The 27,528-nt window shown below is 42.2% G+C and overlaps 1 protein-coding gene across 2 annotated transcripts; it reads right to left on the bottom strand.

Annotated features, from left to right (window-relative positions):
• Nucleotides 1-59: 59 nt before the first annotated feature.
• On the bottom strand, nt 60-23,321 carry LOC135486492 (uncharacterized). 2 transcript variants are annotated; one of them, XM_064769304.1, is made up of 5 exons: nt 22,974-23,321; nt 22,730-22,793; nt 11,822-11,887; nt 11,178-11,419; nt 60-2,195 (listed from the first exon to the last, which is right to left on the bottom strand). In XM_064769304.1, exons 1-5 carry the CDS (start codon nt 23,085-23,087, stop codon nt 1,938-1,940), a joined length of 744 nt encoding a protein of 247 aa, XP_064625374.1. In that variant the 5' UTR covers nt 23,088-23,321; the 3' UTR covers nt 60-1,937. The 2 variants fall into 2 exon arrangements, with proteins under 2 accessions (XP_064625374.1, XP_064625373.1); XM_064769303.1 differs by lacking the exons at nt 60-2,195; nt 11,178-11,419; nt 11,822-11,887 and adding exons at nt 18,706-20,396; nt 20,797-21,038; nt 21,422-21,487 and having other exon boundaries at nt 22,974-23,318.
• Nucleotides 23,322-27,528: the final 4,207 nt, after the last annotated feature.

The raw sequence follows: 27,528 nt of genomic DNA, 5'->3' as shown, positions 1-27,528 counted from the left end.
ATCTACGCCACAAAAGTCAACAGCAATAAACAAAAGAACGGCGACGTTTACTCGCTATACAAGCCACTAGGGCTTATTTGCTTTATTTGACTAGAATATATCTGTTGATAATGTTCACGAAAGACGACACTTACATGCTATATTAGCAAGCTATTGCTGTTTAGAAAAATGATGATGTTCAAGGACGAGAATAAAAGCTATACAAGCTATTGGCGGTTGGTTCATTAGATTATTAGATAATATTCTAGAATGAGATTTCACGCTATACAAGCTATTGGCAGTTTGTTCCGTTTGATTATGAGATAATTTTCATGAACGATGAGATTACACGCTATATCAATCTGATTCTCATATTTTCACACTCCTTTTCAATGAACAGTGATAATATAGTTTGAAATCGATGACAGGTAAAAACCTTGGTGGTTCCAAGATGACGCTATTAGCTAGGGCTGTTTTTTTCTGCTTCATGAATACTTACAGGTCAAGAATGAAGTGATTATTGACATGCAGGCTATTGCCAGTTCCTTTTATTTATTTACCTAGTACATGTATTTTTCAAGGACATCGAGATTCACACGCTATGTCAGCTATGGTTACACACACTTTATTAAACCTTTGCCGGCTTTGTTTTATATGACTATTCATTACCGTTTAATTGCCCTTGTCGGTTTAGGCCTAACGATCCCATGGAAGCTTTTTCGTGGTGGTCGATGATATCAAGGTTTGCCCTGATAACACTTTGATGTGACAGTAGAATAATGAAAATATTAGCTGAGGCGAGAGCGGGGTTTTTAAGGAGACAAATAGACCGTGCATTCGGCTAGGTCTGAATTCTCTAAACTGCGTGGTATTGGGTAAAATCGAAATCATCAATTATTCAAATCATTTAAAATCACCTTTTCTATTGAGATACACCTAAGTAATTAGAGTTGCAACCCATCGCTCAGTAAGCGTTCTATTTGCGATGCATTGCAACTACTTTATGTATTTGCTAATGAGTGAGAGATACTTGTAAAAGGGCTTTGCAAATCTTTGCAACCCATTAATGAATACTGTAGCTGCAATAATGAATCGCTTAACGTGCGATGGCTTTGTCTTGTAATAATGACAATAGGTGAACTGAAACATGATTCATTGATTGCAACTGACTGCAAGAGTGCACCATATAATCAGTGTATCATGTTCATAACAGGTGGCAGTTTATGCGTTTTGTATTGAAACTAGCAGGAATTTTCTGGATGCTGGATTTTCACATTTAGGCATATTTTATTCAAAAATCTAGAAGGTGGTGACCTCCTTTTCTTTCTATTTGGATGATGGATTTTTACATTATCAACACTTCTAGATGTGAGATTTGGCTTCTCAAATAAATATGACCGGTTTTACCAAAAATTAAAAATTTAGATTAATTTATTTTTTGGACTACAATAAACTCATTTATCATGGGCAACAGTATGCTATCATAACTGAACATTGAAAAATGTCAATGAAAAATATACTTCATGTATCAATTTTAAGAGCAATAATTGATATTTGTCTTCCCAAGTAGGGCAATAGCCTGATCTACATCACAACTTTTGGTGAACCCGCCGCCTAGCTCTAACAAGCCAGTTGCTAGTCTGATTAGGTAATGTAGTTGTCAAACACATACATGGCTTCTTCAAAATGGATGGAGCAAATTGCATGGGGTTTTCTGTATTGTATAAATTGTCAGGTGCACTTTTGAAATCGTCTTACAGCAGAAAATGGCAAAATACCTGGAGTCGTGGCGTTTAATTTCCGTTTCTGAATAGCTCGAACCAAGCAGAAAGACATATCAAAAGCTCCGTCCTCAACTTAAACCTATAATTCGAGGAGCGCGAATTTCGTCTTTAATAGAAAACGTGTTAAAGGCAAATGGTGGTGTCGTCTCAGGCCGATTGAACGATTGGAATTCTCTATTTTGTGCAAACAACACATGTCATCTCGAAGCCTTGGACGTACGGAGGGCATGGCAGAGAGCCACACGAACCCTGTGCGTGGTACATCAGTCCTCCGTCATCATTTCTGGCGCCATTTTCACCCCCAGCTTCTGGTGCATCATCCACGCATGCGTAGCTGTAGGAAGCCTTGTGTTTGTAATGTCCCGTCATCAGGTAGCCCCAGTACTCCTGCTGCCAGTTACCTGGGCATGACTTCGTTCCTGGAATCATCACCTGAAAGAGGAGCAGAAAAAGGAGAAAGTTTACTTCATAGCCAAGGCCGGAGGGGACGATTGTCTTGCGATATTCAGTGTCACTAGTGATATTTCAGCGGCACGCCCTGAGATCCTTGGCTGTTCATACAATATCATGTTTTAGGAGCTTGGTGGCACAGTCGAAAAGCGTCTTAATTGCAATGTGATCGGAAGGTCGTGATTTCGTGACCTGGCTCGTATCTCTCGTTATAATCAAAACTGGCCTGAAATAAAACAGTGCAGTGAGCAGACACGGAGAGGTAGTGTGGGTGCGGGCAGCGAAACTATCAACAAACAACTCATAGGACTCGACGGGATGATTTACTTTAATACGAATTTCTGTGTCGTCCGTGAAATCTACAAAGATACAAAAATGAAGCTAACAGAGGTAATTTGCCTCAGATAAAACAAGGACAAGGAGGTGCTGCCAACTGGTGTTTTGAATCGGAACTACAAGGCAGACCGATGGCAGGTCACGTGACCCCGCAAAAGGGTGCGATACAGGGTGTCCCAAAATAACTCAGCTGTAAATACTCTATTAAACAGTAATTTGGGCTAATAGAACGTTCGAAAGGAACACCAATACAATGATAATACATCAAGATTCACCTAGGCAACGATAGTTAAAACATACAGCTCACGCATAGCGAGATTCCGAAATGACATTGCCGAGAAAAGGGGCCCGGGAAATCACATCCGAGAAGTCCAAAGACGGCAGGAACAAAGTCTTTATAAAAGGGGCCTGATTATGAATTATACAATGGCAATGCTCCCTGAATATGGTCAACACAACGCATGAAGCATTGATGCCTTAATTTAGTAATTACCTCTATGAGTGCCTGAACTATTGTACTTTGCATAGATGTGTTTCGTTGTCCACAACAATACTACAAAAATATCAAAATGACGAATATTCGAAGGTTAGGCGCATGCGCGAAGGCAGCGCGGGAAAACGACCCAGTTTCCGTATCCGCAGTTCAGCGTCACTTTTTGAAGATTACAAAACTGCGCTAAGGCGCACTTACATGGCTCCTCAAAATTACCTAGGGTGATTTTCCTAACATACATCACATATAAAAACACAACTTAATGTATCAAAGGCTTGAACTGAACTTCGGCAAATTCCATGAAACTGCTTAGAACGGTTACAAAAAACCCGGAATACTAAAGGATTCCAACTGTAAACAACAAAACAAATGACCAAATAATTACTTGAGAAAATGATACGAGCGAATTTGCTCCTCAACAACTCAAGCCTTGAAACACGGTCCCTCATTAAATCAAAGTCCCGATGTTCTCTCCTCTAGGGAATGACATTAAGTCCATGAAATTGCACAATGTCCAGCCCAGGACGATTTCCAGTCATTATTAACGATACTCTGTCTCCCTGAAGAACATTGGTCTGTGGTTATACTATGATAGCTTGAAACAAAATCAACATATTTCACTTGTAATGAAGGGGAGAGGTCGCCAGTACTTCACCCTTATGAAAGAGCCAACATGACTCAATTTTCACACACATAAGCGCTTGGAACCGTCGTATGCTATCCGATTTTAATGGCTCCTCATGAAACGTATGATCCTATACGTACTCCTCTGTGGCTCCTCGTCACAACTATGACTAGAAATCGTTAGTGCAGCTCTTTATGCAAGTACATGTCCTACTGCTCCTAGTCTCCTTCACAAATCAGCACAACCTTCTGTACAGGTCTTTCAAAATAAGTGGTGGCTTGAATACGTTTTCCATTTTTGTCCAGAGCGCGATCTCCTACAGCAAGACGGACTTTACGGACATGACCGTCCTCGTCCACCACGACAGCTGCTACTCTACATAGCCTCCAGAGATTGCGAGGTAGCTCATCATCTTTCATGATGACGATGTCACCGACTTTGAGATTGCGCACGTCCTGATTCCATTTTAGCCGTTCTTGCAGGTTATTGACATACTCCTTTCGCCACTGGCACCAGAAGCGATTTGCAAGATGTTGCACGCGGCGCCACCTTTTCTTTAGAAGTAGGTCCTCTCGTGGAAAGGTGCCTGGTGGTGGAATGATCACCCGAGATTTCATGGTCAATAACTGATTTGGTACTAACGGCTGCAGTGAGGTAGGATCGTAAAGATTGTCTGTAGTGAGAGGGCGCCCATTGACGATGGCCATCACCTCATACAATAGAGTGCGTAGTGACTCATCATCCAGCTGTGTTCCTTCATGTAACAGCATCCCTGCCAAAACGTTGCGTACTGAGCGTATCTGGCGTTCCCAGACTCCTCCGTGATGGCTAGCCCGGGGAACATTCATCCGGAAATCAAGATCACATTCTTCTTTCAGCAAGTATTTCCGTATTTGGTCAAAATCCATTTCTGACCAGGCCTGCTCTAATTCGTTTTTCGCTCCTACGAAGTTGGTACCGTTATCACACCTAATAAGTTGTACAGCGCCGCGGACAGCTATCAAGCGTCTCAACGAGTTGATAAAGGAGTCTGTGGACATGGAATTAAGCGTCTCAACGTGTATTGCCCTCATTCCAAGACAGGTGTACAGTACTCCCCATCGCTTAATCTCCTTTCTGCCCTCTTTGATGGTCCAAGGCCCGAAAACATCTACACCGCAATGAGTAAAGGGGGGCGCTGGTTCTAGTCGATCGGTTGGGAGGTCCGCCATCTTCTGCCCTTGCAACGCACGTCGTAATTTTCTGCAACCGACGCAGGTATGTATATAGCTTGCCACAGCACGTCGACATCCGAGAATCCAAAACCCAGCCAACCTGATAGCATTTACCGTCATCCCACGTCCTGTGTGTCCCTGGGCCTCATGGAAGTGCCGTATGACCAGGGTTGTTACATGATTGTCTCTAGGCAAGACCGCAGGATGTTTTACCTCATTCGGGAAGTCAGCCCTCCTAATCCGTCCACCCACTCGTAGTACGTCATATCCATCCAGGTAGGGGTCCAGCTTACGCAATCTCGAGTTGTCCTTCAAGACTGGCTTCCTATCGATGGCATTTTTCTTGGTTGTGACATTGTCCTTTGTACGTCTCAACTGCTTCAATGTCTCAATCTCTTCTCCGAAAGCCAGGGCTTGTATCCTTTTCACGATCTCCGTCTCAGCCTCTTTTAGATCGGATGTGTCAAGTGTCTTGGGTTTCAGCTGTGCTCCATTGGCTTTGTCCCTCAAACGGCGTTTATACTGAAGACAGGTGGCAATCGAAGTCTTAGCTTTGCTCCAGGAAGAGAAACGTGTCAGGCGATCTGGTATGAGGCCTGGTTCTGTTTTGGTGACTTTGGTGACCAGGGCAACACTTTTCACCTCAGGGTCCTTGGGTGATAGTGCACTCTCAATGTCAGATGCGTCTGGCAGTTTGGTCTCCCACAGGAAGGCAGGTCCGGTCAACCATTTTGTCATCTCAGGCTGTACAAATCTCGTCGCAGTTACTCCCCTGGATCTTTCATCTGCTGGGTTATTCTCGCCTTTAACGTGTCTCCACTGGTTCGACTTGCTCTTGTCCCGAATCTGTTGGATTCTATTCGCGACATAGACGTGGAAGCGTTTTGCATCGTTCTGTATATACCCTAGGACTACAGTACTATCAGTCCAGAAAGTCTCAGAGTCTATCTTGTAAGTCAGCTCTCTCCTGACAACAGCACTCATATTCGCAGATAGCACCGCAGCTGTGAGTTCGAGTCGTGGTATGGTGATTGGGCGTAAAGGAGCTACTCTAGCCTTTCCCAGGACAAGACTGCAGTGAACTCTTCCTTCTTGATTTACCATTCTTACATAGGAACATTGTCCGTAAGCAAGCTGCGAAGCATCTGAGAAATGGTGAAGACCTATGGATGTGACTTCACCAAAATCTGCTGGTTTCAAACAACGAGGGATTTTCAGCTGATCCAAGGTAAACAAATCATCTCTCCAGCGTTCCCATCTCAGTAGTATGTCTTCAGGTGGTTGACTGTCCCAATCTAGGTCAAGAGCACAGAGTTCTTGCAATATCTGCCGGCCGATCAGAAGCACAGGCCCAATTAAGCCCATTGGGTCATAGATGGTCCCAATAGTTGACAGAATACCACGTCGGGTGTTGGGGCGGTCTCGCAGGACGATCTTGAACTGAAACGTGTCGGATGTTACACACCAGTATATCCCCAGGGCCCGATCCAGTGTAGGCTCATGAGTAGTGACATTATTGCTCTCAGTTAGTAGGCGCGTACTATTCTTAGCGGCTCTATCCTTTTCTGCTACACTCTGGATCACAGCGTCTGAGTTAGAATTGATCTTGTGAAGGTGCAGTCCTCCCTCTTTACACAGTTTCTGAGTGTTTTCAAGCAAGTGTATGACTTCTCCATCGCTTGGTAGCGATGTTAGGCCATCATCAACGTAGAAATTATCTCTGATGAAATCAGCAGCCTGGTGTCCATACTCAGCTTCATAGTCATCTGCCAGTCGCTTAAATCCAAAGTTGCAGCATGATGGGGATGATGTGCCTCCAAAAAGGTGCACAGTCATTCGGTACTCCTTGGGCTGCTCATCGAGTTTACCATCGGACCACCATAAACATCGAAGATAGTCTCTATCCTCCTCAGCTACCTTAAACTGATGGAACATTTGTTCCACGTCACATGTGATTGCTACGGTCTCTTGGCGGAAGCGGCAAAGGACGCCTAGTAGGGAGTTGGTCAGGTCTGGTCCCTGCAGCAGATGTTTATTTATCGAGTGTCCGGCACATTCTGCTTGGCAATCGAAGACGACTCTGACTTTGTCGGGTTTCTTGGCATTCACGACTCCAAAATGTGGCACGTACCAATGCTGTGAGGAGTGCTCTTTTGATGACTGAGCATCCCATGGTACAAGCTCGGCATCACCCTTATCGATCATCCTTTGCATGAACGCTACATACTTATCCCTGTAAGCCGGTTCCCGGTTGAGCTTCAACTTCAGCTGATTTAGTCTCCTCAGCGCCTTTCCCCGACTCTCTGGTAGCTCTGGTCGGTTTCCCTTAAAAGGCAGTGGCATCTCGTAGTGACCATCGGCACGCTGCACTATGCCAGCATCAAGTATGCCCATGAACCTTTTGTCTTCATAAGACTGTGGTCCGCAACTGTCCTTGACATCAGCGTCCTTGAAATCAGACTCGAGGATGGTGATGATTTCTTTAATACGGTTTGGCATGACTAGTGTTCTTTGTTCTTGGCAATGTTCAGCGCTGGTTTTGTCACCATACGTAACAATTCTATGGCTCACACCTATGTTGTCACCCGTCATGTCGATTTGATTCGGATCTACGGTTCCTACTATACCCCATCCCAAATCCGTTCTCTGGGCATAGGGTGCATTAGCGGAGAGGGCTATAACTTCTCTTGGGGCCAAGGCCTGGGGGCAGTTGTACCCGATCAGCAGCGCGACGTTGCAATCCTGGAGTGGTGGCAATTCAGATGCAATCCTAGTCAGGTGGGGCCACACATTCGCAATCTCAGGGGTGGGAATGTGTTCCCGGTTCATCGGCATCACATCACGACTGAAGGATGGAGGCAGATTTATTTTCAAGTCACTGTTCATCCCTCTGACGACCAATCCTTTGACTTTAACAGTTTCTATGATTTCGTTTTCTCTAGACATGGTCGACAAACTCAGATGTGACTTTGTCCCAACCAAGCCAAGCGTTTTCCGAGTGTTCTCTAATACAAACGTGGTATCGGATTGAGTATCCAACATGGCGTACGATAGTATCTCATACTCAGGCCGGTCCTCGTGAGACACCCAGACCGGTACTATCATGGAGCTCTTACTGACCGATGCACTGTCACAACCGCCAACATGACTGATTCCGCTATGTTTGACGCTGGCCCTTTCTGTCTTATCTTCCTTCAATCCACTGTCTTTTACCGTACTGTTGACCTGGATAAAGCGTGTCTCATCATGTAGTGCAGTAGGGTGAGTTCTCTCACACTTTTTACATTTGGAGCGTCTCTTGCAGTCCTTAGCTTGGTGTGCCTTTTTCATACAGGAAAAACAAAGACGGTTTGCCTTGACAAATTGCTTACGGTCCTCCAGTGTCTTCGCCAAGAACACCGGACAATCATCAAGCATATGGACCTCTTCACAGCAAACGCATTTCTTCTTATCAACAAAGGAACCTGTCATAGTGGATTTTCGATGGCTGTTCATGGGTTCAGTTGTCTCAGTAGCAAGGGAAGACATCTTTTCATGGCTTCTCTTTTCATGCCCATGCGACGACCCTGTTGTAGGCTTGTCCCCTGTCCTGGCGTTACCAGTGGCACCAGAGTGAAGAGACTGTAGCGACGTGATAGGATCACAAGAAATGTCGGCTTCACGAGACATAAAATCAGCGAACACACGAAAGGGTGGAAACTGTTCAGTTACGAGCTTATAGTCTGACACTTTTCTCCCCCATCTCGATACTAACCAATCTGGTAACTTGGCCAGTATTTTACGGTTTTCACGACAATCGTCCAAAATGCTGAGATAACCAATGGAACTCATTGCTGTATTACATTGCTGTAGGAAATCACTGAGTTTCCTCAATCCCGTCCCATCACGATTTCCAACCTTGGGCCATGACTCCAACTTCTTACGGAACGCATCAGCAACGACAAATGGCTCACCAAACCGTTTTTCCAAAACCTCCTTTGCTCTAATGTATGCCTCCTCAGTATCCATGTACAGGTAACCTTCAATGGCCTCTTTGGCGGGGCCCGACAAATATCTCCGTAGGTAGTGTATCTGTTCCCTCTTAGGTATCCCTCGACCTTCTATTAGTGTATGAAATGCCGCTTTCCATGCTGGGTACATGAGGGGATCACCGCTGAAGACTGTGGGCTCGGGTGGTGGAAGCCGTCCGATCGTTATCTGGCCTGTAAACATCTTAATGAGTTCCCCAAACTGATCTTCCGAAAAGGGCGGGTTCATTGTAGGCGGTACCTGGGGAAACGGTATCCCAGGTGGGTGGCTGTTCTCAACTGTTGGTTTGAAGACAGGTGCTTGTGGGTCCAAGTTCTGCTGTGCCGATACCTCCGGTGGGGGTCTGCTAGTACTAGTTGTGTCAGCATCCTCATCCGTGGGAGTTGTCTTGGCGGTGGTACTGGCCACTGCTACGTTAGCAAGGAGCTGCAAGTTGGTTATTAACGTTTCATCTGAGTCTACTGGTTGTTCCGCGAGTCTCCGAACTTCCTTACGCTTGATTTCCCGTTCTAGTCTGAGCTTTTCAAGTTCGAAAGTCATTTCTCTCATCTGTGTTTCTATTTGGTTGCTTCTCACCATGTGCTCCAATTCTATCTGCAACTTCACTATCTCGAATCTGGCCTCGCTCTCCTCTCTACTTAGCTTCGACATCTCATCAGCGTGGCTGTCTCCATCCATCTCGATTCTTGATCATAGAGATTTCACTGTGGGTGCGGGCAGCGAAACTATCAACAAACAACTCATAGGACTCGACGGGATGATTTACTTTAATACGAATTTCTGTGTCGTCCGTGAAATCTACAAAGATACAAAAATGAAGCTAACATAGGTAATTTGCCTCAGATAAAACAAGGACAAGGAGGTGCTGCCAACTGGTGTTTTGAATCGGAACTACAAGGCAGACCGATGGCAGGTCACGTGACCCCGCAAAAGGGTGCGATACAGGGTGTCCCAAAATAACTCAGCTGTAAATACTCTATTAAACAGTAATTTGGGCTAATAGAACGTTCGAAAGGAACACCAATACAATGATAATACATCAAGATTCACCTAGGCAACGATAGTTAAAACATACAGCTCACGCATAGCGAGATTCCGAAATGACATTGCCGAGAAAAGGGGCCCGGGAAATCACATCCGAGAAGTCCAAAGACGGCAGGAACAAAGTCTTTATAAAAGGGGCCTGATTATGAATTATACAATGGCAATGCTCCCTGAATATGGTCAACACAACGCATGAAGCATTTATGCCTTAATTTAGTAATTACCTCTATGAGTGCCTGAACTATTGTACTTTGCATAGATGTGTTTCGTTGTCCACAACAATACTACAAAAATATCAAAATGACGAATATTCGAAGGTTAGGCGCATGCGCGAAGGCAGCGCGGGAAAACGACCCAGTTTCCGTATCCGCAGTTCAGCGTCACTTTTTGAAGATTACAAAACTGCGCTAAGGCGCACTTACAGGTAGTGACTATGTATGCAAAATATACCGATTTCCTGATACATTTGCTACATATTCTAAAAGGCCTTAGTCACAGTATATCATTGTTTCTAATACAAAATACATTACGCCTCGTTTTGATCGGAGCGGTCTTGGTATCGTAACCAATGACCGCCTGGGTAGGTATAAAATTCTGAATTTTAGCAGACGAATTATTTTCACCAAGAAGCAACGACTCAGCCCCACAAAACAATGTCAAGAACACGAGATTTTGAAGTATTCCCCGATATATTGGGATTTGTGAAGTAGGGAGGATACCCGAGGACTCTTTCGAGGTCGTCAGTCAGGATTCAGAAGAGGTCAAAGACGAGGAAATGGTAGAAATCGAGCTAGCAGACTGGGAATTCCCTTGCTGCGTGACGTCATCTTCACAAGCAACAATATGGCGGAGTTCCGGACACCAGGCTGGATCATTCTTTGACGAAAACGGAACATATATACCTTTCAAATCGTATTTAATTTGTTTAATTTTGAAACCTTTTAGAATAGAAATTAATACCTCGCTGTCGGTCATTGGTTGTATAATCAAGACCGCTCGGGTAGACCTCAAATTACGTCCAAAACCCTCGGCGAAGCGCCTCGGGTTTTGGACTGCATTTTCGGTCTACCCGAGCGGTCTTGATTATACAACCAATGACCGACAGCGAGGTATTAATTCCTTAAGTTACTACGAGTAAACGCTTTTACGTTTTGGTTTTACGGCTGTATTTTCTGTATTTATATCAACACTACCCACAACGCTGGAAGAGGTTATATAAATACCATGCTAGAGCGAACCCTATTCCTGCATACTGCACATCGGAGATCGGAATTATGGAGCCCATTCGGATCAGCGTTGGCAGTGCTAAAGAAATTCGTGCCAGATACTTGGAGTTCGACACCGTGCAGCCATGCCCGGTCGTCTTCACTTGCAGCCGTCTTTGAGGCGTATTCCGGTTTGTCGGATACACAGATATACTCGGCAGAGCCACCTACATGGGTACAGTACTGAGCTCCTCCGTAACCTGGTGGAAAAAGGAAAATACTTGGGCAAACTCAAATAAGAACAACATGGTGAAATTTGTTAAAAACAGATAAAGACCGTAACAGTTTCAGCCCCAAATGCAAACACATCGTGGCTTGTGCCGTGACGCCGCTATTTGCACACAATTTATGATTGTTTTTTACCACAGTATATTTGTGGACAAGGATCGCTTCTGGTGACTGCATGGAGCGCATGTAGGGCGTCAAAGTTGGCCCCAACTTTGAAAGCCAGTTAAAATAAGTTTCAAAACTTGGCACCAGGATGTTTGGGTTGTGGATAGCCATGTCCATTTTACGCGGGACTAAAAGAGCATCAGGGACCAACATGTCAGACTATTACATGAATATGTAAGACGTCTCGTAGGACTGTCAGTCATATTTACCTGCATATACTAATTCTGCATCAGCTGGACAAACCGTACGACCCCAGCGAATGTACGTAGCGCCACCTGCACGATAAGATAAGATATTGATTACATATCTTGTCCGAAAACGGAAATTCAAAAATGGAAATCCGAGCAGGATGTTTGCAATATTAACTGTTTAAAGACGAATTGCCATCCTGTATCATAATCAGACCACTTCAATGGAGATTATAGGCAAGAGTTATAGGGCAAAGTCACTGGTGACCCTTGATTGTTCAAGACGGAAATGAACACAATCATGGACACAGTCGTAATTTAGTGCATTAATATAACAATGTAACTGACTATAGCCTTGCATTGTAAAGTCAGAGTGGAATGAAATATGGCTTGTTGACCCCAATAGGATGAATAGTGTCATTCTTACAGACGCAGAAGAAGGTGACTGGCAGTTGCAAAGTTTTTATCAATGCCTCATTTATTGGTAATCCTGACTTTGACATGTTATATATAAAAGGATGGGAGAAGATATACCTCTGGGCAAGTCATACCTCCATGACCCATGGGTAGCGAGCATAAAGAGGTTGTAAGTCAGGGCCTAAAGTCGGTCGTAACTCTGGACGTAGGACCAGGTGTAAATATTTTTAGTCGGTGAGCATAAAGGTTACGGCCCTGATTTAGAAGGAGAGCATAAAAGCGGTCGTAATGATATAACGCTAAGACGGAGGCGCACCTTTGGCGAAACTATGAATGGCGCGTTTAATCGATTACCTAAGCCTTTCAGAATGGGATGGTAGAATTTTATAATGGTATGAACAAGGTTTAACAATAGATTTACCTTGTCGTGGCTCTTCATATGGACCAATAATAATGTTTAATGGTGTATGGGCCGCTTATGGGCAATGTTGTCCATCTGCGTTTATATTAGGGGGCATTCTGAATGCGCCTTGTTCAGGAGACGTTAAAGGATGGCCGAGCGTGGCAAAAGAAAGGCGAATTTTTCACAGGAAGAAAAGCTATGCATTGTGGAAGAATTCGCGAAGTTCCGCGAGGTATTAACGTCCAGACATTCCAATACAGTTACGAATACCCGGAAGAATCAAATTTGGACGGAAATGACTAACAAAGTGAATGCGCTGAATCCACGGGCGAAACGAGAAGTAGACGAAGTCCGGAAAAAATGGAAAGACATGCTTTCTGATGCCAAAAAAGAGGTTACAAAAAACAAGAACCCGCCCACTGGAGGAGGACCAGCAACTCCAATTTCTGATATTTCGAATAAGATTTTGGATGTCTACGGAGATGATGCTGTATCATTCACAGGCTTTAAGGGCGTTGAGAGCCGCACGCGCCATACCAAAGCAGCAATACTGCAAAGTCAACCGATGTCAAAGCCTCCTAGATCGGCATCTATTGCTCAGCAGAAAAAGATCACATCACCCTCAACATCTCGTTTACCACTGTCAACCCATGGGTCAAGAATGACCATACCGGTGACAACTCGCCCATCAATATCTAACCAAGGACCGAGGATGCAAACAGCTACTATATCTCGTGCACCGACATCGACCTTAAGACCCGGGATCACCACAACCTTGATCCATTCGTCGGTATCTGCCAAACGACCGAGGATGCCAACGGCTACTATATCTCGTGCACCGACATCAACCTTAAGACCCGGGATCACCACAGCCTTGATCCATTCGTCGGTATCTGCCAAACGACCGAGGATGCCAACGGCTACTCGACCTGAGGCACCGGCGTCGACCTCGGCAGCAGACATAATAGAAGGTATGTCAGTACAACCAATTTTTGACAACCTCCAATTTTCGACCAAGGCGCGTTTTTCTTATGTCTGATTAAAAATATTTGATTTTTATGTGGAGATGACATGCACATGAAGGTAGAGCTTTCATGAAATCGAAAATATTTTGATCAACTGGAAAGAATAACACCACCTGGTCGAAAATTGGAGCTGGTAGAAAATTGGTGGCATCATCCTATATGTATTTTACAAATTGGAAACAAGACGAAACATTTTCATAGCAAAAGTCGACAAAAATAATTTAAAAAAAAATTTTCATGCGGCAGTAACATGTTATTAACTCTTTTAATACAATAGGGTAGAAGCAGTATAAAGTTCAGTAATAAGTGCTAATCATGTTAAAATGTTATTTTTATCAGCAGCACTTGCATATTTTAGGAAATGTTTCTTATTTTACTTTAAGCTACATCAGATGATGGTGCAGATAAGTCCGCCTTCACCGAAGGCAACCAGTCCCCACACTGCGACTCCAATGGTGATGGAGAAGCCTCATTCAGTTCCTCACATCACTCGGAAGAGGATGCGTCTGCAACTCCTGCTACCGCCCGCAGGTCCGTACCTTACAGCAAGGTGCTTCAGCTGGAAGAGAAGAAACTAAAGCTGGAAATGGACAAAATTAAGCAAGAGCGTGAAAAGCTGAGGGAGGAGAGGCGACTCATAATGCTTCAAAAAGAAGTAATGGTACTCAAGAAGAGAAAGTTAGAAATGGAAATAGAACAACTAAGTCAATAGACTTTATAATTAATCATTAACTATAAGGATGACGGACTGATTGGTGTTCTTACTTTGACAAACAAAGTGCCAGATGAAATATAACCTTGTCATCGGAATGTATCATTGATGTGAAAGGCGTGGTCTAATCCATTTGTACGCATTGATGATAAATAATCATTTTGTTTCCATAAAATACGTCACCTTGTTAGAGAAAGTTCAGAAAGGACATAACAACTTAGGTTGTAGGGAGAGCTCTGATGTAATTACAAAAGCAGATTTTATGTGCATTTCTGTCAAAATGATAATTAAATGTTACCTACGCAAAAACGTTGTCAATGAGCTGTCGCCTTATTTCTTGTCCGTTTTCCTGTCCGTCGTATTCACCATGTATATCTTCCATTTCATCTGGGATTTCATCATCAAAATCTGGCAGTCCCTTCCTCATGGCAATGTTGTGCAATACCATAGTTGCAGCGATCACTACGCAGCATCTCTCTGGTGTCATTCGTAGTTTGTTATGAAGACAATGGAATCGACGTTTCCATATGCCGAATGTGCGCTCGATAACACTACGGGTTCGCTTGTGTGACGTATTGTATCTCCTCTCCTTCCGATTTGCTGCCACATACAGTGGCGTCATCAGCCATTGTCGAAAAGGGTACCCACTGTCTCCGATTAGGAAGCCACTTATCCGTCCAGTTTCGAAGTCGCGGGATATTTCACTGTTGGTTAAGATGCGGGAATCGTGGGTACCGCCAGGCCATCGAATCACACCATTCAGAAATATGTTTCCCGAGTGACATATTGCCTGAGCATTGATAGAATGTACCACTTTCCGATTCACATATTCAAATTCATTTTGACTTGGTGCTTGAATGGGGATGTGACTGCAATCGATGGCACCGCATACGTTTGGAAATCCTGCTATATCAAAAAACGCGGCCTTTATACGCCTCACGCCATCTCCCTCGGGTGGAAAATGAACGTACTCGTCCAATCTGCGTGCCAGAGAGTCCGAAACCCGTCTGATCATTCTTGATGCAGTGGTTCGATGTATCCCGAACAAATCTCCTGTGACAAGGTGGTAATTGCCGGTTGCGTAGAATCTCAGTGCCGTAAGAATGCACAAAACTGGCGGAATCGAATGGTTTCTGTTAGTTGGACCTTTAATTTCATCCCCTAGCATGTCCGTCAGTTCGAAGATGTCTTCCCTCCGAAATCGAAATCGGTCATAGATCTCGCTATCATCGTACCGTTCGAGTGGATTCGTTCTATCCCTGAAAACCCTCTCACGTCTCATCTGACGACGCCCAAACTCATCCGCAAGCCGTATAAGTCTGGCCATTACGAATTCATAGGCAATTTGATTTCGAGAAGTACATGCATTCCCGTGTATTGTAAATGCGGCCCAAATCGGCGCAGTTAAACTCTATTCCAAATGCACCTTCTTGTATACGATATGAAAAAAGCTAGTAAATGCTTTTACTTGAATTCGGCTGTACATATGCATTGGTGAACCTCGTAAAATTCTTAAATAAAAGCATTTACCAGACTTTATTAATATGACCCATCGACTTACGACTGGTCTGAAATGACTTACGCCTCCTACCAAGCAGGCGTAGAGGTACGACCAGATTTATACCCGGGCGCAGTTTACGCCCACCTTTATGCTCACCATATTAACTCTACGACCTCTTCTACGCCTGGCTTAGTCCTGACGTAGGCATACGACCCGTTTATGCTCGCTACCAATGCGTATAAACTATAGTAAAAAAAAAAAAAACAATCATTCTAATTTCATCCCATCTTCCATCATAATACCATTATACCGCACACATTATGATATTTCAACCAGAATGCAGTATATAATTGATTAGCTACAAATTGTACATGGCAGATATAAATGTATGGACATCTCAATCAGACTATACTATCACTAATTTTAGAAAATCCGATACCATTGGATCGGGTACCTACCAGCTGCATTTTGACCAGAGGATCCGGCACTACGTTTCACCCGAACACTTCCCTCTTCTTCAAGTTGCTTAAATAATTCAGTAAAGAAACGTAGTAGACTTTGAGTTGGTCATTCAGAAATAATTTGGTAACGGCCGTATTCAGCGATTGGGCTGTACAGTCGAGTCGTTCACTGGGAAGGACTTTGCCTAAAGATACCTGTCCAGAAATTTTTAAAAAAGGAGAAAGCAGGGCCATTTTAAAATGATTTTGCCCAAGTTTTCCTTTTATAAAGCGGTCCTGGCACGACGCAGACCTGGTCCAGTGACGACTTCAATGGCATGTTAGAAGACCACAGGGAACTTTCTACACCAGGCAGTAGTTGAATGCCTGTTTTAGATTGGTTAAAACGATACATCTTAAAATGCTAGTGAATGATGATGTTATTTATGGTATAAATACAAGGTTGAGTACTGTGCCAACGTCTGGTGACGTCAAAACCTTTCAGATCATTAATTCACCGCGTCTTTCAAAGCTTCCCATGCCATTTCATAAGCGTTTCGGGACAGGTTTTCTTAATTAGGGCGGGGTCGTTCAACATTGTTGACATTTTCACGGAATTTACCGACATTTGCCTTCAGACAAAATATACAGTTCTTTATAAATAAATTACACGTATTCGTTAGTGGAGAGCTTGGCACGATACCGAGGCGCAAAACGAAGATAGACTGTTGGTCGGCATTTTCGATTTTCTGAAAAGCGTAAGCGTACACGTACATTAAAAACATCCCTCCTTGCGAACGGTTTGTACGCTCGTGAAAATATCCGAAATGTTGAACCACGACTTAAACAGCACTGTTGTTGGCATTTATGACGGCAGACTTGGACATGTATCAACAGCTCCTGGGTTAAACTATCGAAGTCGATATCGTTTGACAGGTTTTACCGTAAAAAAAGAACCGAGGAAAATAGGACAAATGTGAACTGATAAACTGTATCGCAGAGCGGCCGCAAGCATAATTCCTGATACCAGGAACATGCAGCTAGTTGATAAACAGACACAGTCATGGATATCGCCAAGTTGCCTGAGAAGGCTTCTCCAATATTATTTACTTTGAGGTAATCAATAATCGATCTTACCTTTATCCTGCTGTCATATCGCGTTTGCAGAACAGCTACCCAGCAACAGAGCCCTAGAAATGCGCCCACCACCACATAGGTTTTCAGTTGATCCCGTTTAAAGACGACCATCTTGAAGAGAACTTTCATTTCAAATAGACCAGCTGAGATATTGCGTTCTAACCTGGCCCAGATACGCTTGTCTCATAAACCAAGAACTTCTATATATATATAATAGACAATAATGAAATGAGTTATCTTCAGTTACACTTAAACAGGTAAGCATCATGGTAACAGCACATGGGCAGAATAACAATCTTAGCGATAGACTGTTGTTTAAATCGGAGATAATAATAAGAATTTCTCAAACAACACACAAAATGGAAACTTTGTCAACAAATCTTGCAAATGAATTAGGGCATCACATATCTATTGATTACGTAAAGAACTGAAAAACAGAAATTCGTGATATCATCTTGTATAAAATGACGATAACTGTTGCTCTACCGTATCTGTCAGACTTAGAGTTGATTTTTTGCTAGTGTACATAAAAACATCACTAAAACCACCAATTTTAAAGAAGACGCCATATTATTGCTCTCCCTGTTTTAAGATCAGGATAACCGGTCCATTACGTAACCCCAGACACTGATCCAAGTAAGGCTACTAAGAACTGTCAGTTTGGCATGACACGTAACTGCATGGTGCATGTCGTACAGAACTGCATGTACTCTTCATGTTCCTAAAGGCCTCCAAACTGACTAAAATTCTTCCAACTTTTGTTTGCACAGACTGGCAATTGAAAAGTCAAAAAGATATTTAATGACTTACTGTTGTGAGTAAATAAGTTTTATATTCAGTAAGAGTATACCAGTATATCAAATCAACACCCCTTAAAGTATTTGAGCTGTTTGACCATGGGCAAGTGGATGTGAACAATTTGTCAGATATTCCACTTCCATCGATTGGAATTTAAATAAAATGAAATACAAAGCTTGGGAGGAATTCGTTTAGATGACATTTCAGATGGTATATGTGAAAATATCTTGACTAATTTACAGCAATTAGAGATATACCTGCACTTAGTCACCGTGATACACTTCCTTCCCGACAATTGTATCGTCAGGACTGGTTTGAAATCACATCACCCTCCAAGCATCAAGGTTGACAATCTCCTTTGAGACGATTCCTCCTCTACGCCTTCCGAATGTGCGTGCATTGGGCACAAGAGTCCACAGCAATAAACAACAGAACTGCGACGTTTACTTGCTATACAAGCCACTAGGGCTTATTTGCTTTATTTGACTACAATATATCTGTTAATAATTTTCACGAAAGACAACACTTACATGCTATGTTAGCAAGCTATTGCTGTTTAGAAAAATGATGATGTTCAAGGACGAGAATAATAGCTATACAACTATTGGCGGTTTGTTCATTAGATTATTAGATAATATTCTAGAATGAGATCTTTCACGCTATACAAGCTATTGGCAGTTTGTTCCGTTTGATTATGAGATAATTTTCAAGACCGATGAGATTACACGCTATATCAATCTGATTCTCATATTTTCATACTCCTTTTCAATAAACAGTGATAATATAGTTTGAAATCGATGAGAGGTAAAAACCTTGGTGGTTCCAAGATGACGCTATTAGCTAGGGCTGTTTTTTTCCTGCTTCATGAAAACTTACAGGTAAAGAATGAAGTGATTATTGACATGCAGGCTATTGCCAGTTCCTTTTATTTCTTTACCAAGTATTTTTCAAGGACATCGAGATTTACACGCTATGTCAGCTATGGTTACATACACTTTATAAAACCTTTGCCGGCTTTGTTTTATATGACTCTTCATTACCGTTTAATTGCCCTTGTCGGTTTAGGCCTAACGATCCCATGGAAGCTTTTTCGTGGGGGTCGATGATATCAAGATTAGCCCTGATAACACTTTGATATGACAGTAGAATAATGAAAATATTGGCTGAGGTAAGAGCGGGGTTTTTAAGGAGACAATAGACCGTGCATTCGGCTAGGTCTGAATTCTCTAAACTGTGTGGTATTGGGCAAAAACGTAATATTTGCCTTGTACTGTTCCTAAATTATTCAAATCATTTAAAATCACCTGATCTAATGAGATACACCTAAGTATAAAGTAGAGTTGCAACCCATTGCTCAGTCAGCGTTCTATTTGCGATTCTTTGCAACTACTTTATGTATTTGCTGATTAGCGAGAGACACGGGGATTTCTTGTTTCTATTCTCGTTTAAACACTTGCGATTCTTTGTAACCCATTAATGAATACTGTAGCTGCAATAATGAATCGCTTAACGTGCGATGGCTTTGTCTTGCAATAATGACAGAAATGTGAACTGCAACTCGATTCATTGATTGCAACTGACTGCAAGAGTGCAACATATAATCAGTGTATCAATATAATCAGTGTATCATGTTCATAACAGGTGGCAGTTTATGCGTTTTGTATTGAAACTAGCAGAAATTTTCTGGATGCTGGATTGATATTTAGGCATATTTTACTTATCTAGGAGGTGGTGACCTACTTTAATTTCTGTTTCTGAATAGCTGGAAACAAGCAGAAAGACATATCAAAAGCTCCGTCCTCAACTTAAACCTATAATTCGAGGAGCGCGAATTTCGTCTTTAATAGAAAACGTGTTAAAAGCAAATGGTGGTGTCGTCTCAGGCCGTTTGAACGCTTGGATTCTCTATTTTGTGCAAACAACACATGTCATCTCGAAGCCTTGGACGTACGGAGGGCATGGCAGAGAGCCACACGAACCCTGTGCGTGGTACATCAGTCCTCCGTCATCATTTCTGGCGCCATTTTCACCCCCAGCTTCTGGTGCATCATCCACGCATGCGTAGCTGTAGGCAGCCTTGTGTTTGTAATGTCCCGTCATCAGGTAGCCCCAGTACTCCTGCTGCCAGTTACCTGGGCATGACTTTGTTCCTGGAATCATGAGCTGAAATGGGGAAGCTTTAGTTTATAGCTAAGGCAGGAGGGAACGACTTTGTATTGGGATATTGCATTGCGAACAATTTTTAGAGTTACTAGTGATATTGTTTGCGGCATATCCAGAGAACCATTTTGTTAAACATGGGCGGTTCCTTAAAATAAGTTTTGCGAGCGTGGTGGCCCAGTGAAATAGCTTCCGCGTTCCCATACAAAAAAACATATTGAGAAAATCTTAATCTATGTTTGATACAAAATACATTGCATACATTTTGCCAGTACTACGAGTAAATACGTTACACTTTGCATATGCTAGTAGTATCTACTTCTTAAGTATGCATATGACACAATAATTACTGGATGAGGGTATAAACATTATAAATACTGGATGAAGGTATAGTTCAATTTACCATGCTGGTGCGAACTCTATTCCTGCATACTGCACATCGGAGATCGGAATCGTGGAGGCCATTCGGATCAGCGTTGGCAGTGCTAAAGAAATTCGTAACGAATACTTGGAGTTCGATTCCGTTCAGCCATGCTCGGTCGGTTTCCCCTGCAGCCGTCTTCGAGGCGTATTCTGGTTTGTCGGATACACAGATATACTCGGCAGAACCACCTACATGGGTATAGTGCTGAGCTCCTCCGTAACCTGGTGGAAAAAGGAAATTACTTAGGCAAACTCATATAACAACAACATGGTAAAATTTGTAAAAAACAGATAATGACCGTAACAGTTTCAGCGCCAAATGCAAATGAATACTTTAGTATGTGCATTGTGTTACGTGGCCTGTGCTGTGACACCGTTATTTGCTTTCATAAGATTTGTTTTTGTAGACCAGGGCCCGGATGCTCAAACCAAATTAAGTCACTAAAGCCGGCGTTAACTTAACGTGGCGTTATCTCCTTCAGTTTATAGCACTTTGTTTTGAAGAACTTGGCCCTGGTATCGATTCCGGTGACTGCTAAGGAGCACAGACTATAAAGACTTCCAGCTGAAAATGTCCCGTAGGACTGACTGTCAGTCATAATTACCTGCATATACTAATTCTGCATCAGCAGGACAAACTGTGCGACCCCAGCGAATGTATGTAGCGCCACCTGAACGATAAGATATTGATTAGAAGTTTTGTTTGCGATGTCATCTGCATGTAGTGTGAAAATGGAAATTCATTAATGGAAACCAACCAGGAATAAATTGCAATCGTAAAATATAATCAGACCACTTAAAGGGGGGGGGGGGGGCTCTAGGTCGGAGTTATAGGGTCAATTAGGGGGGGGGGGGCTTATATGCACAGTTATAGGACTTGGTCATGTTTTAATGCAGCGATGAGTAAATCTGTCGAACAAGCCTAAATAGTTTCGATGTACTGTGATGTACATGTAGGCATGACCTCTATTGGCGACAAATTGTAGTTAAATACGACCAACCTGGCTTTTGTACGTATATTATTCTCTATTTTTAGTATGTTAAAATGCCATCGACCTCAAATATCCAGGGCAGTCTGCTCGGTAAGTTGGAAGCCAGGTGTAATATATGTGAGTGTTTCCCGTGTGTGAGTGTTTCCCCTCATTGTTTGGGAACGCTCAAAAATAGATTGACAAGTTTTTCTGTGTATCCCCCCTATTGAAAAGTCGTGGTCTCTCTAGCTGCCTATTGTTCGGAAACACTGACACATGGGGAACAACCACAGATGTTACACCGGCATTCTGAAGACTTCATTCTCGTGATATAAACGTGATATAAATAAGGCACGTTTAAATTGGGCGTCCCGGTATAAGGTAAAATAGGGTTTTTGTAGCCCCGGTTTAATTGTAGCCCCTGCCTATGATATTGATTGATATCCCCGTGCATCAAACAATGCAGGGGCTATTCAAATAAACCTGGGCTAAAAGTACCAAATTCTACCTTATTTTATTTCACCAAGAATTGGGTTAAATCCATATCCGTGATCCATAATTTCATACTGACACGGTATGCGTCTATGCAGACATGACAAAAAATGATCTATGTATTATGGCAATCATTTTATTTTCATCCCCATTTTCGAGGCTATCATACCGGTTTTATCATGGTATTTGAACCAGACTGTATTAACTTTTAAATAGTTTGCTTATGGGATATATAATGACATCTCAATCCGTCTATACTAACACAAACACCTCTAGACATAGTTGAAATGACCCAGGAAACTCTTAAAATCATTTTTCAAAAAAAAGAAAATTTTCTCCAAAATTTTGTTTTCCACCTTTTCCTTATATGCGACTTCCGCCTCCTTTTGCCAGATGAGGTCACATTTTTTATCGATGAACATGTTGAATCATTGGATTAGTTCTACATACCAACGGTTTGACCAGAGGATCCGGCACTACGTTTCACCCGAACACTTCCTTCTTCTTCAAGTAGCTGGAATGATTCAGTGAAGACAACATAGTAGACTTTGAGTTGGTCATTCTGAAACATCTAGATTTATGATGAACCACAGTTTACAGTTAATGCACTAACGAGGCCTATGGTTAGTCAACCACAACCGCTTGGGGTATTTTGCAAGATATTTGCTTTGAAGAACTAAAGAATCGATCTTACCTTTATCCTGCGTTCATATCTCGTTTGCAGAACAGCCATCCAGCCACAGAGTCCTAAAAAGGCGCACGCCACCACATAGGTTTTCAGTTGATCCCGTTTAAAGATGGCCATCATACTTTCAGAAAATGTAGATCCGTTTTGGAGAAATGTCGATCCCTGTTGGTTCCACAAGACAAATGGCTGCTAAAACGACTGTGTCGCCGGGTTTAGGCCAGTTGAGGAGTTTTCTCTCAGACTGATAGTCGGTCAAGTAATCGTATTGGCTGTTTATCTTATCCTAGAGTTTGTTTTTCTGGAAAAGTCTCGATTATTCTTCGAATTGTTGCCTCACGAATAATTATTGGATGTATTTATCCTTATATCTGTGTCAAGGGTTATTTTGGCTTGACGTTGGGTAGCCCAATTGTTTACCAGGCCTTCCTCAATAGAGTTGTCAACTGTCGAAATGGCCTATAAAGCGTGCCCCAAACGTGCGATATTTGCTGCTGCGATAATAAGTTCGGTAGTCTTGATCACCGGCCAAAAAAATGTCATCAATCCGCGACATGGTTTCATATATTATATCGGTTGCACATCGATGAGCAATTCTAGTCGCGGACAGCCTATGCCTTACCCGACGGCTGATTTTGCGATTTTGGTGGCACGCAATAAATATATCGAAGTTATGACCTACATGTATGTAAAGTGGTACCGCGTCTTCCGTCTTTCTACGGATCCAGGACTTCTCAGGAAACCTACATGTACACTCTTAATATGGATTACTTAAAATAATTTCTTAACCTATTTTTTTACTATACTCTCGAGTTTAACTATAGAAATAGTAGGCCTAATTCTTTTACCCATTTAATGGTTATGTTTTACCACATTTTAGCTAGAACAACTAATGTCACTGTTGGTGCAGCAGGAACGACCAAAATAGTTGTTTTTTAGATTCTTAGGGTGATACATTTAGCAATACTGGCACAGCACTTGCGGCATCTCCGTGCGAAATAATTTGTTTTGGTCGTTTACGCTACTGACAGTGAGGCGCGTTGTCGCAATCGCATTAAGTGTATTGTAGTCATTAGAGGTAGAGATGGAAGGGGGTGGAGTCCCCCCCTCGGGTAACCCTTGGAAGCAGATTATGCGATGTTGTTATACTGCAGGGTACAGACACGCAGACGGCATATTTTTGCAATTGCGACGCAGTTCGATTTCGTGCCACCGCAGATACTGCCAATAATTTTAAAAAGGTCCAGATTTCTATCCCTGCCAAAGTACGACGCCATATTGAAAACCAGTTACTGCATCCTTTGAAACGTGCCATATAATATAACTTATGCGCTCCAAGCCTCGCTATTGGTAATTGTCAAATTTAGCTGGTCCTCTCATTGGGAGATTGCTCTTTGACAGTGGTAGCTCTTCGATCCGTCAACCCAAATCTAAGGGACCCACTGTTTTAGAGTATGTAAGCAGGCGTAGAGGTACGACCAGATTTTACCTCTTCTACGCCTGGCTTAGTCCTGACGTAGGCTTACGACCCCTTTATGCTCGCTATAATTTATAGTAAAAAAATATAACAATCATTCTAATTACTTCCCATCTTGTATCATAATACCATTATACCGGGCACATTATGATATTTTAAACAGAATGCAGTATATAATTGATTAGCTACAAATTGTATATGGAAGATATAAATGTATGGACATCTCAATCTGACTATACTATCACTAATTTTAAAAAATCCGAAATCATTGGATCAGGTACCTACCAGCTGCATTTTGACCAGAGGATCCAGCACTACGTTTCACCCGAACACTTCCCTCTTCTTCAAGTTGCTTAAATGATTCAGTAAAGAAACGTATAGGAGACTTTGAGTTGGTCATTCAAAAGTAATTTGGTAATGTCCGTATTCAGCGATTGGGCTGTACAGTCGAATCGTTCACTGAGAAGAACTATGCCTAAAGATACATGTCCAGATGTTTTAAAAGAAGGAGAAAACAGGGCCAATTTAAAATAATTTTGCCCAAATTTTCATTTTTTAAAGCGGTCCTGGCACGAAGCAGACCTGGTCCAGTGACGACTTCAATGGCATGTAAAAAAACCCACAGGGAACTTTCTACACCAGGCAGTGGTTGAATGCCTGTTTTAGATTGGTTAAAACGATACAACTTGTATGCTAGTGAATGGTGATGTTATTTATGGTATAAAAAGAAGGTTGCGTACTGTGCCAACGTCTGGTGACGCAAAAACCTTTCGGATCATTAATATACCGCGTCTTTCAAAGCTTCCCATGCCATTTCATAAGCGTTTCGGGACAGGTTTTCTCAATTAGGGCGGGGTCGTTCAACATTGTTGACATTTTCACGGAATTTACCGATATTTGCCTTCAGACGAAACATACAGCACATTATAAATAAATTACACGTATTCGTTAGTGGAGAGCTTGGCACGATACCGAGGCGCAAAACGAAGATAGACCGTTGATCGGCATTTTTGATTTTCTGAAAAGCGTACGCGTACACGTACATTAAAAACATCCCTCCTTGCGAACGGTTTGTACGCTCGTCAAAATATCCGAAATGTTGAACCACGCCTTAATCAGCACTGTTGTTGGCATTAATCACGGCAGACTTGGACATGTATCAACAGCTCATGGGTTAAACTAACGAAATCGTTATCGTTTGACAGGTTTTACAATAGAAAAGAACCCAGGAAAATCTTATAAACTGTATCGCAGTGCGGCCGCAAGCATAATTCCTGATACCGGGAACATGCAGCTTGTTGATCAACAGACACAGTCATGGATTTCCCGAAGTTGCCTGAGAAGGCTTCTCCAATATATTTACTTTGAAGATATCAATAATCGATCTTACCTTTATCCTGCTTTCATATCTCGTTTGCAGAACAGCTACCCAGCAACAGAGCCCTAGAAAGGCGCCCACCACCACATAGGTTTTCAGTTGATCTCGTTTAAAGACGACCATCTTGAAGAGAACTTTCATTTCAAATAGACCATCTGAGATATCGCAATCTAACCCAGATACGCTTGTCTCATAAACCAAGAACTTCTATATATATAATAGACAATAATGAAATGAGTTATCTTCAGTTACACTTAAACAGGTAAGCATCATTGTAACAGCACATGGGCAGAATAACAATCTTAGCGATAGACTGCTGTTTAAATCGGAGATTAGAATGAGTATTTCTCAAACAACACACAAAATGGAAACTTTGTCAACAAATCTTGCAAATGAATTAGGGCATCACATATCGGCATTTGGCATGACACGTAACTGCATGGTGCATGTCGTACAGCACTGCATGTACTCTTCATGTTCCTAAAACTTTTAAAGGACTCCAAACTGACTAAAATTCTTCCAACTTTTGTTTGCACAGACTAGCAATTGAAAAGTCAAAAAGATATTTAATGACTTACTGTTGTGAGTAAATAAGTTTTATATTCAGTAAGAGTATACCAGTATATCAAATCAACACCCCTTAAAGTATTTGAGCTGTTTGACCATGGGCAAGTGGATGTGAACAATTTGTCAGATATTCAATTTCCATCGATTGGAATTCAAATAAAATGAAATACAGAGCTTGGGAGGTATTCGTTTAGATGACATTTCAGATGGTATATGTGAAAATATCTTGACTAATTTACAGCAATAAGAGATAAGTCTGCACTTGGTCACCGTGATACACTTCCTTCCCGACAATTGTATCGTCAGGACTGGTTTGAAATCACATCACCCTCCAAGCATCAAGTTTGACATTCTCCTTTGAGACGATTCCTCATCTACGCCTTCCGAATGTGCGCGCATTCGGCACAAGAGTCAACACCAATAAACAAAAGAACGGCGACGTTTACTTGCTATACAAGCCACTAGGGCTTATTTGCTTTATTTGACTACAATATATCTGTTAATAATGTTCACGAAAGACGACACTTACATGCTATATTAGCAAGCTATTGCAGTTTAGAAAAATGATGATGTTCAAGGACGAGAATAAAAGCTATACAAGCTATTGGCGGTTGGTTCATTAGATTATTAGATAATATTCTAGAATGAGATTTCACGCTATACATGTACAAGCTATTGGCAGTTTGTTCCGTTTGATTATGAGATAATTTTCATGAACGATGAGATTACACGCTATATCAATCTGATTCTCATATTTTCACACTCCTTTTCAATGAACAGTGATAATATAGTTTGAAATCGATGACAGGTAAAAACCTTGGTGGTTCCAAGATGACGCTATTAGCTAGGGCTGTTTTTTTCTGCTTCATGAATACTTACAGGTCAAGAATGAAGTGATTATTGACATGCAGGCTATTGCCAGTTCCTTTTATTTATTTACCTAGTACATGTATTTTTCAAGGACATCGAGATTCACACGCTATGTCAGCTATGGTTACATACACTTTATTAAACCTTTGCCGGCTTTGTTTTATATGACTATTCATTACCGTTTAATTGCCCTTGTCGGTTTAGGCCTAACGATCCCATGGAAGCTTTTTTGTGGGGGTCGATGATATCAAGGTTTGCCCTGATAACACTTT

The sequence above is a fragment of the Lineus longissimus genome, chromosome 4 (genome assembly GCF_910592395.1).
Source record: "Lineus longissimus chromosome 4, tnLinLong1.2, whole genome shotgun sequence".
NCBI lineage: Eukaryota > Metazoa > Nemertea > Pilidiophora > Heteronemertea > Lineidae > Lineus > Lineus longissimus.
The sequence above is the reverse complement of the archived record's forward strand: the minus strand, read 5'-3'. Positions and strand labels throughout refer to the sequence as shown.

What these genes read in the sequence shown, in the direction of transcription:
- LOC135486492 (XM_064769304.1), bottom strand. Translation starts at nt 23,087, where the DNA reads ATGATGGCCATCTTTAAACGGGATCAACTGAAAACCTATGTGGTGGCG. An exon ending in ATCCTCTGGTCAAACCGTTG is followed by an intron (nt 11,888 to 22,729) that starts GTATGTAGAACT and finishes CTTATCGTGCAG; the next exon opens with GTGGCGCTACGTACATTCGC. An exon ending in TGCAGAATTAGTATATGCAG is followed by an intron (nt 11,420 to 11,821) that starts GTAAATATGACT and finishes TTTTTCCACCAG; the next exon opens with GTTACGGAGGAGCTCAGTAC.